Source organism: Calonectris borealis, chromosome 7 (assembly GCF_964195595.1).
Source record: "Calonectris borealis chromosome 7, bCalBor7.hap1.2, whole genome shotgun sequence".
Classification (NCBI taxonomy): Eukaryota; Metazoa; Chordata; class Aves; order Procellariiformes; family Procellariidae; genus Calonectris; species Calonectris borealis.
The window spans coordinates 38,875,827-38,887,208 of record NC_134318.1 but is presented as its reverse complement, the minus strand read 5'-3'; the positions used below and the strand labels follow the sequence as shown (position 1 = coordinate 38,887,208).

At 46.9% G+C, this 11,382-nt stretch overlaps 1 protein-coding gene across 4 annotated transcripts in view; it reads left to right on the top strand.

Annotated features, from left to right (window-relative positions):
* The first annotated feature begins 1,894 nt into the window (after nt 1–1,894).
* The window catches only part of FGFR2 (fibroblast growth factor receptor 2), an 86,159-nt gene continuing 76,671 nt past the window's right edge, over nt 1,895–11,382 (top strand). Inside the window, exons 1-2 of one of the 4 annotated variants that reach the window (XM_075155196.1) lie at nt 1,895–2,442; nt 6,829–7,085. In XM_075155196.1, coding sequence (XP_075011297.1) covers nt 6,911–7,085 — 175 coding nt within the window. In that variant the 5' untranslated portion in view covers nt 1,895–2,442; nt 6,829–6,910. Of the gene's footprint in view, nt 2,443–4,166; nt 4,580–6,828; nt 7,086–11,382 lie in introns of those variants that run through there. The other 3 variants (XM_075155197.1, XM_075155198.1, XM_075155199.1) reach the window with 3 other exon arrangements.

Genomic DNA, 11,382 nt, shown 5'->3' with positions numbered 1-11,382 from the left:
GGCTTATTTACCTATTCACACTCTGCTGTGGAACCTCATTAATAGGCTTATTAGCCACACCATTCACGTGCAGGAGGGCTCACAGAAAAGATCCCAGCCACTTTGAGAGGAGGAGGAAAAAACTGTAAAGAGATTATGCTCTCATTCAGCAGCCTAACTGCTATGAAAGGCTCCCTGGGCCCACTGAGATCTCTTGAAGCCTAAATATGATGACAGAATTGATCCCCCCCCCACCCCCCCTTTTAATTCCAAACATGCTTCTGCTTTTCTCAGATTGAGGAGCTGGGCTGTTGTGGGCCACTTTAGGAGAATGTGGCTCATTTAAGAGAAAAGGCTGCTATTGATAGACTGCTATCTTTTCATCCCGAAGAAGAATAAATTCTGACAAGTGCTTCCAGACATTGGAAATAGGTGTTCTGATTTGTCATTTTTAGTGCAATGCTTCCTTTTCTTTCAGAGTATGCAAAGATATCGGTGAATGGAGAAAGGTATTGCAGCTTCCTGTGTCGGACAATAATTTATGTGAGAATGCGTTAACAATGTTTTCAATGGGCGATGGACATGCCCGGAGCTGGGAAAATTGGATCTTGACTGTGACATCTCAGCTTCTCAATTAGAACATTCAGATGTCCGTTGCTTTAGGAACAAAAAAACATTAAACCTGTGTTTCTAATCAATTACAAATTTGCCTGCCGTCCCTCATAAAGCCTGCATTACTGCTGGTGATGGTGGGAAAGTACTTTCTGGGAGGTAAGTACATATTCTAAGAAAACTTGTTTTCAAGTTTTCGGTGTCTGGAAGTATGTGAATAGGGCGGCCACAGTCCTTGAAAATCCCCTTGATCAATGTTGCACACAAAATATAAAATGTAAACAGTAGGGCTATGCTTAAATAAAGTAACATTAAATTGATCAACACTGATTTAATTTGATGCAACCACCACTTATTGATTTTGTTGTCAAGCTGATTCTACAAAGTAAGCATTACATGGACTCTGTATTAGCAACCTTTTAATGGTATTGAAAGCAAATGTTTTATTAAGCAAGTTTCAGATTAAGTTATACTGAATTTTGAATACCAATATTATGCAGTTTTGAATCTGTGTGTCCAGGCAAATGATGTTTGCATAACTATTTGACAACTTTCCCTGTTTGGGCACCACACACACGATTATTAAAGGTGCACTCTCAGACAAGTTCAGGAGGCAGTTGAAATCAGGCTTTGCACTGAAAGGCCCCTAAGGTGAGAGTGATTTTTTGAGCGGGTGTTATCCCATCACCCTCTCTAGCTGGATCAGGCCACAGGCTTCTGAGCCAAAAAAACTTCTGGAGGGGTTTTCGGGGCAAGTTGTTGAGCCGGTACCATTTCTATGTGAGGATTTCGCTGCCGCCCCGCAACACCCCGCTGCGTGCGGGGAAGCGCCCGGGCCCAGGCAGGCTCCCTGCCGGGCTGGCCCAACCCAAACCGGGTCCCCGGCGGGACGTGCCGCGCTCCCCATCTTTCCTTTCTAACCCCTTGGAAAACTTTTAGTGGAGCAGCACAAGCGGAGCTGTGCGGGATTCCTCCCCCCTCCAGCCCTGCGACCGCTGTGGGATGCGCTACCCCGCTCCCCCGGGGCGGCAGCGGCCGGAGCGGGGGGACCCCTGCTCCCCTCTCGCCCCCTCTGTAAAGTTGCTTCTCAGCGGCCACCTCCCCGCCTCCGTTCTGCCGAACCACCCCCCCGCGTCCCCGACCCCCAGTGGGGCGGCGGCTGAGCGCAGCCCTTCCGCGGGAGCGGGACCGCGGGCTCGCCGGGCCGGGCCGGGCCGGGCCGGGCGGCGGGGGAAGGGGCTCCGCGGCGCGGCCGCCGCCATTGGCAGATCCGAGCAGCGCCGTCCAGGAAACGGCTCGGGTTGCAGCGGGGGGAGTGACCAGGGGAGGGAGGAAGGGAGCCGGGGGAGTGCGCCGAGAGAGAAGGGGGGGAGAAAGGGGGGGGGGGGGGGAACCAACCCAAAAAACCCACCCACTCACCCGAGGGGGGTTGTCGGCTTGACAAAGCTGCGGCGGCTCGGGGAGGGCGGCTGGATGGAGCGGAGCGGGAGCCGCGGCGCTCTGCTCGGCGATGCCCGCGCGGGGGAGGAGGCTGCTGGCGCCGGGCACGGCGGGCTCGCCCCTCTGAGGCGGTAGCCGCTGCAGCCGTGCGAGGGGACGGGACGGGACGGGACGCCGGGCCGGCTCCTGCCTCGCCTCGCCTCCCTCCTGCTTCCCCCAGCCGCGTCCCGCGGGGGATGCGCCCCGCTGCGCCGCTGCGGGCTTGCCAGCCGGCCCCGCCGGGGCTGCCTGCGGAGTGACCGCGGCCGCGGAGGAGTTTCTCCCCGTCCCGGGGAGCCGCTGCTCGGCACCGCGCCTCAGCCCGCCTGTTGCGGGGGAGCGGACCCTTCCCGCGGAGCCTTCTCGCTGCAGGTAACGGCAGCGGGCTGGGCTGGCCGGGGGAGCGGGGCGGAGGGAAGGGGCAGCCCCTAAGAAGCGAGGCGGTTGCAAGGTGGCGGAGGGCCGGGAGTCGCGGCGCTTCCTCGGCGCCGTGTCCCCGCCGCAGCGCTCCGGCTGCCGGCGCGGGGCCTCGCACCTGGTGCACGCCGGTGGCGGGGCGGGCTGTGCCGGTGCGGGGCTCGGGCAGCCCCCGCGGAGGGATGCCGTGCGGGGCTCCGTTCCCCCGCCGCTCCCCGGCGGGGCTGCGGGTCGGTGTTTCTGTCACTTTCTGGTCTCTGCGGTGCGGGGCGGGAGGGGAAAGCCCGAGCAGCACCCGCGGCGTCCGTGCCGGTTCCCCCGCTCCCCGCCCTTGGATGCAAGGGTATCTGTGGGGACGGTTTGCAGCGGTGACAGCAGGACGGTCAGCGGGGACGGAGAAAGGCAGGCTCAGCCTCGGGGGAGCAACCCCCCGCTTCGGAGGCCGGCACCGCCGCCGCGGGCCGCCCGGAGCCCGGCGCACCCGGGAGGCGCGGGGTCCTGCCCGCCGTGCCCGCCGCGGTGCTCGGGGCAGCGGGGCCGGCGGAACGTAACTGCCCCCGTCTGAGAGAAGGGGAAAAAGAAATCCTCAATGAGATATATATTTAAATGCAAAGCGGCCCGTTCAAACAGGGACCCATTATGCGTTTGGTGTGAAACGCTATCAACATTTAAAACTTCATTGTCTCCTTTGTACCAAATCCCTGTAAATCTTCCACTAGCCTTTACTCATTTTCATCTGAAAAGCCTGTTTGGGCTGAATAGACAGCAATCAGCAGCCTCTGGACTTCTCTCTCTCTCTCTGGAATGTCAATTAAAATGCAGATTTTTTTTTTTTTTTTTCCCTCCCCCCCGATCTCTTAGTGGCAAAAGACTTGAGAAAAACAGGATAGTCCTGGAAAGCAAATGAAAGAAGTTCAAACAATGAAAAAGTACTGAAGCTGCCAGCCGGTTCCCATTAGTCCTCCAGAATTAATGTTTAATAGCTGTGATGCTCAGATTTGCTTGGAGATTGAGCTATGATGAAGAGTCTTGTTAGAGAGAGATGTGTGTGTGTATATATATTTATAGACGCATGTGTATTTGTGTATGCGTATACATATATAAAGCTGTTAGCTTTAAAGCTTCATGTACCTGGATTTTTCTGATGAAGCTACTGGGCTTTTAGGGCGCTTGAGGTTTCTGTGTGGGGGGAAGATCCATATTTCATTCAGATTTTGCTATTCCCTGCCTAATAGAGAAAGATGCTGAAGAGTTATACAATGAGCAATGTATTGATTTGGTTAACATACTCTACAAATTGTACTCTCCCTGGGGAGTGATAAACATCTTATAAACAACAATGGAAGTAGATTAAAAAGAACACTGAGCATTGAATTTAATTAATGCCACTGCTGAACAAGTACTACTTGTTTGTGTGTGTGAGTGTGTTTAAACTGAAGTACAGCTTGGAGGAATTTGGTTGGGCTCCCAAACCAGTCTGCTTTCCCATGCTTGTCAGTTTGGCAAAGAAATTTGGGCAGGTATGTGACGAGGTGAAAATTGACTTGATGAGCGAGTGGCAAGGAGAGCCATCAATCATTGGAGGCTGACAACTCCTCCCCAAAGTGTAGGCTGAGAAGAGAGACAGAGTTCCCTTTCAAGGGGAAAAATAAACACTACGTGTGGCTTTCACTGAGTCTGAGACTCCAGGAGGGATTATGGTATTGTAGTCAGGAAGCCAGAATTGTGGAGGCCAAAAAGCATGCTGGGGCTGTGTTCCAAACATTGAGATAGAGGTACATAATTATCCAGCGCAGGAGGTCTTTCCAGAGATTCGTCCCCCAGCAACTGTGGCGATTAAACTATGAAAAGAATTTGGTTTCGTTTCATCTTCGTTGGACTCCACTTCTTTTGGAAAAGGGCAATCCTCGAACCCTGGTTGCTGTCGTGGTGGTAAAAAGTGGTTTGGCTCCATGGATGGGTCCAGAGCTCTGATTTTTGCTTTGCTACACCTTGGCAAGCCACGGCTTTGAATTTTCTGCTGCCCTGTGGGTGAGGAGTCCCTTCTTTCTGCTGGCAGATGGTCAGGTGCAGAAGGTGGAAAAATCTTCAGGTGAGAAGATGTGTGGTCAAGTAGCCTTGTGCTGTACTTCAGGACTTAGGATGAGGGTAGGAACCACAAATGTGCTTTCAATAGCGCTTAACGTAGCTTAAAAATCTTAAACAGCTGAAATGTAAGTGGCGTTAATGCTGTTAAAAAAGAGTCTGGAATATATGCTAGCATTCTGGTATGTTTTCTTTTTGCACAATTCTGGTTAAATTTTGCATTTATATACATAGCCTTTAATCGGGGCTTCACAGGATGATTTATGGAAATTAAATTAGCATTACATCCAGTCTGTTAATTAGCGTTTCTACCCGCTTTACAGCTGGATAAACTGAGCTAGAGCTGTGGCTGTCAGACCGCGAGTCGGGCTGTTGACCTGGGTGGTAGAGTCCAGGAGGGCTTGCTCCAGTCCTTCACCAAACACAAACCGGTCCTGGAGACAGAGCTCTCTTCAGTTCTACACCTGCTCTGTGCTTATTTAGAGAAGTACTCGGCAAGCAAATGTTTTTGCAGTGGTCTGCTGGTGTTTTCACTGGAGATTTAATAGTAGTTGCTAGCTTGTGGTCTGGGATGCTCGCGCTATGCTTAAATCTCTAAAGGAAGGACAGAGCTTTGAGCTGATATCAGCTGAGGTGAAAAAAGCTTGCCCTGAAGTATCAGGGATTCGCCTGAAATAACGTGGATTAATTATTTTACCCAAGTGCCTTCTTTATGTCATCTAAAATCTGTTTCTATTGCGTCCAGAAGTTACTGTATATAGTACCCAAGATAAAAGATGCTTCAACAGCGTTTCTCTCCTTAGCACCGTGAACTTGGTTTGTATATGCAGGTAGCAAAAGGCTAATAAAATCTGAGTAAATTTTTTAATGGTTGGCTTTATAAAGGGAGAATATTTGTCCATGTTTCTGTGTACTGTATGCTCAGGTACCACATCCAAATGACAGGGAGTTTTGAGAAGTTTGCCTTTATGCCTACTTTTTTGCCTTTTTTGGGGGTTTTGTGGTTTTTTTTTGTTTGCTTTTAAAGGGTGAGGGCAGGAGGGAAGGAAAAAGTTTTTAATGTTATTTTTCCCTTCAAGACGAGTGCTCTCTAAGCTTCAGTTGGGTTTCATCACATCTAAGATGAATCATTGGCCAGATTAGAACAATTGCTGCTGCAGTTACTTGTTTTATCCGTTTACTGAGGTTTACCATCTTTTATTTTTGAAGCGGAAAATCAGGTCTAATTTTCTGGTTGAGCTGTTAAATCGCCCCGTGAGGATGCTCTTCTGACCCTCACCTGGCATCTTAGTGTGGTGGCAACAGGGTTCCCCGAAGGGAGTGCCAGTTACTTTGGTACCGCTTCTCTCTTCCATCTGCCCATGCCTGGATTACCAGTTACTCCATCCATTTAAATTAGTTTTACTGTGAATAAAATAGACTTCCCCCCGCCCCCCCCCGTCTAAAAATATATATCAATAAGCATCGTTGAGAGAGAGAGGACAGAAACGTGTGTGCACACAGTTTCCATCCACATATGAATGGAAAACGATGCTGGGGAGGTCTCCTGTGAAACTGTAATTCCTACCACGCTTTATACAGATTTTAATTGCCTGTAACGCAATGTAGCTAACCAGTATCCCTGCAAAGACTGGAGCCTTTCACCTGTTCAGGACTCTCAGGCTTTCCGAGGACACTGAACTGAGTCAGAAGAAGTTACATCCGTAGGGGAGCTGGAAGTCCTGAGGTGAAATAAAGTTTTGCAGATTATCCAAGTCTAAAGAGTATTTTTCAATGTTTTTCTTGTGGAAAATTACTGAATTCTTGCAAATTCAGCTGGCTGCAGAACTGTCTAGGTGTGAAGGAATGAAAAACAAGGCAAACTTACATAAACCTTCAAACAATAACAAGAATATAATTTGTGTAATTGTGGTAATTTTGTAGCATTGCAGGTTATGTGCCTGCACATGTGTGTGCCTCTCGTTTTTTAAAAACTGTATATTTTTCTGTCAGTAAAATAGCTCTCTAAATATGTGCTGAGAAGTGATTTTGTGAAAACAAGGCGGACTTGGTTACGCCTCAGGTGATGATGGAAACTGCTAACAGAAAATGAAAAGTCACTCACTTTTCACATATTCTTGAAGCTGGAAAACTATTTTTCCCATCCTCCTCCTCCCCTCTCTCTCACCTCAGCTCTGTTCGGGGCTTTCTGAAGTTTTTTGGTTTGTGTGTTAAGATGTTTTCGCTGACAGTGTTAAATCTCTCTCCTCCCCACAGCAGCAGCCATCGTTCCAAGGGAGGAGGTATTACCCTGGCCGAAGGCACTGCTTTCTCTCCATGCTTCTCTAGAGGTGTTCAGATGGGATTAAAGTCCACATGGAGATATGGAAATGGACCAGGAATTTACTCTAAAAAGATGGTCGGCTGGGATTCGGGTTGCCTTATCTGCCTGGTGGTGGTCACCATGGCTGGACTTTCCCTGGCTCGACCTTCGTTTAATTTAGTTGTTGAAGACACCACGCTGGAACCTGAAGGTAAATCGCTCTAGAATCCTTAATTCCGCAAAATAAGTTAATCTTAAACGCCTGAACGTCTGAAATAGAAGTCAACATCTGTATGTGCTTTGGTAAATCTAAGGCAAGTAACAGATTAGTCCTCAAGAGTTATGTTTTTTGACTTTTCCTGCTCACACGTGGGCTGTGTTCATGCAAGCGTGCGTTTATTTAATCGTATGCAAGCGAGCGGTGTCAGGGATGTCACTTGGGACTGTCATCACGTATAATCAAAGTGTACGGCTGAAAGTTTTCAGGAATGGGTCTTTAAGGAAACCAGACTGTTGCACTTACATAGGTGTTACGTGTTGCTATCCTAAGGAACGAATTGGCTGTATAGCTGCGTGTCTTTGTGGTTGTCTTAACCTGAGAAGTTCAGAGAAAAATAAATCCCAGTAGTTTTCAATCATGTGGCCTGAATGTTTAATTTTGCCAGGCACTCTGCAAAAATGGTGTTGCAGCTTTACTGGTGTTTGTATTTAGAATAAATTTCCCTGTTGCTGTTAATATGCAAGAAGCATCGGTACAGTGTCTGGATTGCAAGTTCTGGAAGTGTAAATGTTGAGATCTGAATAGCAAGGACTGCAGCTCATTACTGTGAAAGCAAAGGCTGATTGAGACCTTTACGTTGGAAGAGGTGTCTTGATAAAATCTCCTATTTTGAGCCCGCACCTGTTGGTATGTTCTTCTAGGTATATCCGTTCCTCAAGCTTTGCAAAATGGTTTTCTTCTCTAAAGAGCTAAGGAGGGGCTGCTTTTTTATTGTCGTGAGCTGATTGTGTTTAAGAATGATTTTACTGTATTGTGTAGGGTCTTTCCTGCTCTCTGAGCACCTTAGGGGGAAAGCGAGGCTTCCTTCATAAGGTTTTATCTGTCCTTTGGAGGAGTGATTACGTTTCTAATAACTCAGCTGTCAAACCAATATAATAGCCCATCGAGCATTTCTGATCCGGCAAGCTTGCTGGAGAGAATTTGGCCTTTACACGTTCTACTACTCATGTCCACGGATACAGCTTTGTTTTTATTTAATACATTTTCATGCAAAACTTATTTGTTTCTATCCACTGCCTCTAAAAATAGACGTCACCAGCTAACACAATTTTAGAATCCGTTCCAAGTACATTTTTATTGATGGCAGGGGATGAACTATTTAGAGACGATGAGCCCTCCTCCGTAGCAAGCATTCCAGAAAAAAATTAACAAAGTATAGCAATATTGTCATCTGTCAGCCATAGAGATTGTTGATAGCGAGGATTTTTGTTTTCTTTTCTTTTGAAGGTAACTCGAGAATTAAAAAAAAGCCCAACTCTCATCACCACTTTCTGTATGATTTGTTAATTGCACATCTGGTGCCTTTTTGGCTTTTCAGAGGAATGACAAAGTGATGAATAATTCTGGTTTCACATTAGCTGTTTGCAGTGAGGTCCCCTAGTTTTAGGGTTAAATCAGAAAGACTGTGATTGCAGATCGGTGGAGTATTTTACAGGGAGAAGAGTAATATTTTTTTGAATGATGCCTGATAATTTTTCGGCTTTTCAGGGAAAGAATAGCTTTTATTATTTTAAAAAGCACAGTTTAAAAATATGTTTCTTCCACAGTGAATATCCAGGGGGTGGAATCTGGGTTTTATCAAAGAGTAAATTGTTAAAAAGGATTTAAAACTTCTTCCCTGGGCAGGAATGTTACTGACATGAAACAATTTTAGATGTGAGAACCCGAATCATTACCAGAAACGAGAGGGGAAAAAAAACACTTCGAAGTTAATGGTATAATAAGAGCTTTTATGCTGCAGAATACAGGGAATTGTGTGGGATTTATATCTGAGATTTGGGAAATAAAACCTCCTTTATGTACTTCGTTAAACCCCTTTAAAAAAAAACCCCAATTTTTCACACAATCACCTTCTCTGGGTTCCATCATTGCCACCCACAAGCTCTCCAAGCCGAAAACAAAATAAAAAACCCTTCAAAAAAATCTCTTCAAAGACAAAGCAGACTTCTTTTTTAATTTAGTAAATGCCAAACATTTTAGCCACAGCTAATTTGGGGGGTCAGGTGCTCTAATAATGTAAATTTTCGGTAGGGCTGCTGACTGTGCAGTCGTTAGAGCTATGACATTTCAGACCAGCTGAGAAGGTCGACAGGGCCGTGACCTTTGGTGACATGTGTTGATCTGTTCCTTAGTCTTCCTTCACGGACATGCCCTAAATTTTGTCTTTTTTTGATGTTAGGTGCTTTTATTGTTCCTATTTATTGTCTTAATGACTCAGAATATTCAAAAAGCCGTATGCAACATTAACAGGAATTGGGATTGTGGCTTTTCGTTCCTTTGATTGTGATAGAGAATATACTCTTCTCTCAGCTAAACATAACTTCAGGGACATTTGCAACCGGTTTCCTCGGAGTATCTGCTTAAGTCTGAACTTTAGTACAAGCAGTATTTATCTAATAGGGTAATCAACTGCACGGATACGTGCAGGGTACGTGCAAGACGTTGTCATGCGTCAAGGCACTTTACTCTTGGTTATCCGCAGTCGATCTGACCTCTTTGGTGGCACGCTTCTCTCAGGTGCTTTCATAAAACGCTGCACTCGTTGAGCTCTGAATCTCATCTGTGACCATTAGATATTACTCTGGTACATATGAAAGGATGTATGCTGAAGATGGTATCTCGAGCCGTTGTAAATTATGATGTCAATATTGATATCATGGGTGCTCGCTAAGGGCTGGATCCTGAGGGCGGTTGTTACTGGTTGTGGTGCTTTCTTCCTTAAGCAGTGATGGTAAAATCTGAGGCTGTTAAGCAGCGTGAGGAGAAACAGGACCTGTAGGAGTTCTTTTGGGGACTGTCAACTATCGAATTATATCTTGCATCAAGTGTTTACATATATGGTTTTTATCCCAGGGAATATAAAGATTTTCTGCTTTTGAACATTTAGAAATAAGCCCACCCCAGCGTGTACAAAGGAGCCATTCTCTTTCTGTGTACCCAGGCTATGAAGGCCTTTGATGATAGCCAACATTTCAAAAGGGCTCTGACCGCACACATAGGTTGAAGGGTTACTTTGTGAACTGAATAATTAGTTTAGACATATATTTGATAAATAGCAAGCTCTCCCTTGACCTTCCCTTGCCCAAGCTGTGTGTTATCGTTCTGCTGGGTAGCTAATTTAGTCTCTTCCCCACATGCAACGCCTTGACGCTGTCCTTGGAGCACCCACTCAGAGCCCTCGCCTGGTGCAGTAACAATGTGTTTCAGTTCTTTTAATTTAGGTCAAATTTCAAAGGACTAATTTAAGCTTTCCACAAGGGACAGCCTAATTCTGTGTCCTGTGAAAAACACAGTAGTTCAAAATGGCCTTAAATGTGCGTCTGGGAGGTCCCTAGGAGCAGCAGTGAAGGAGAGAGACCTTCTTTAATGGGTGATGTGTGCTTACGGTGGGCTCTGAAGTGAGTAACGAGTCCTCATTTGGGTTTTAACTCAGTCACAGCTATTTGCTGGCACTGAACAACATACAAATATAAACACATTCAGTGCAGTACTCGGAGCAATGCCTTCCTTTTTGTAAAAACGTTGCATAGTATGAGCAATATACCTTCATTTTTGTAAAAATGTTGGCGGTGCTTAAAGGTTGACATCACCTGTGGTCACAGTGGTTAGCACAGTCCGCTTGGAGATCCTTCGTCAGCCGCCGTGATCTGCCTGGATCAGGATGTTGGATCTTGGGAGATGCTCCTCGGGCTCCCGGGGAGTGGGCAGGGCTGCAGCATGTGGAGGAGGGATGCTGCGGTGGTGGGATGTCCCCTGTCCCACGGGGAGCAGCGTGCTCCCCATCCTGGGGTGCCCCATGGGTCCTCTCCATGTCGGTGCGAGGTTGGGGGACCCTGCACAGCATCATCTTCCCAGGGCAGAGGCAGTGGAGAAGCACCAGGATGCTGCTTCCAATTTGGTAGGTAAAACAAAAAGTTCACCCAGGGTTCCCCTGCTACCTTTTTTTTACAAGAGCAGTGGCTTTGATATTTGCAAGTTATGATTAACAATTCAAACTGATTAGTTAAATTGGAGGGTTGTTGTTTTTTTTTTTTTTTTTTTTTTTTGAAGGGCAATTATCACATCCCATTATGGAGGAATGTGACATCCCCACAGCTTCGCATGAGGGCTGGATGCCCTTCCAGAGATCCGGTTCAGTAAGTTATTTGGCCCAGTACAGGAATTGCTAGCTGAGATTCTGGGGAATTGTACATGCAGCCAGATTAAATCAGTCTTAATGTGTCCATTC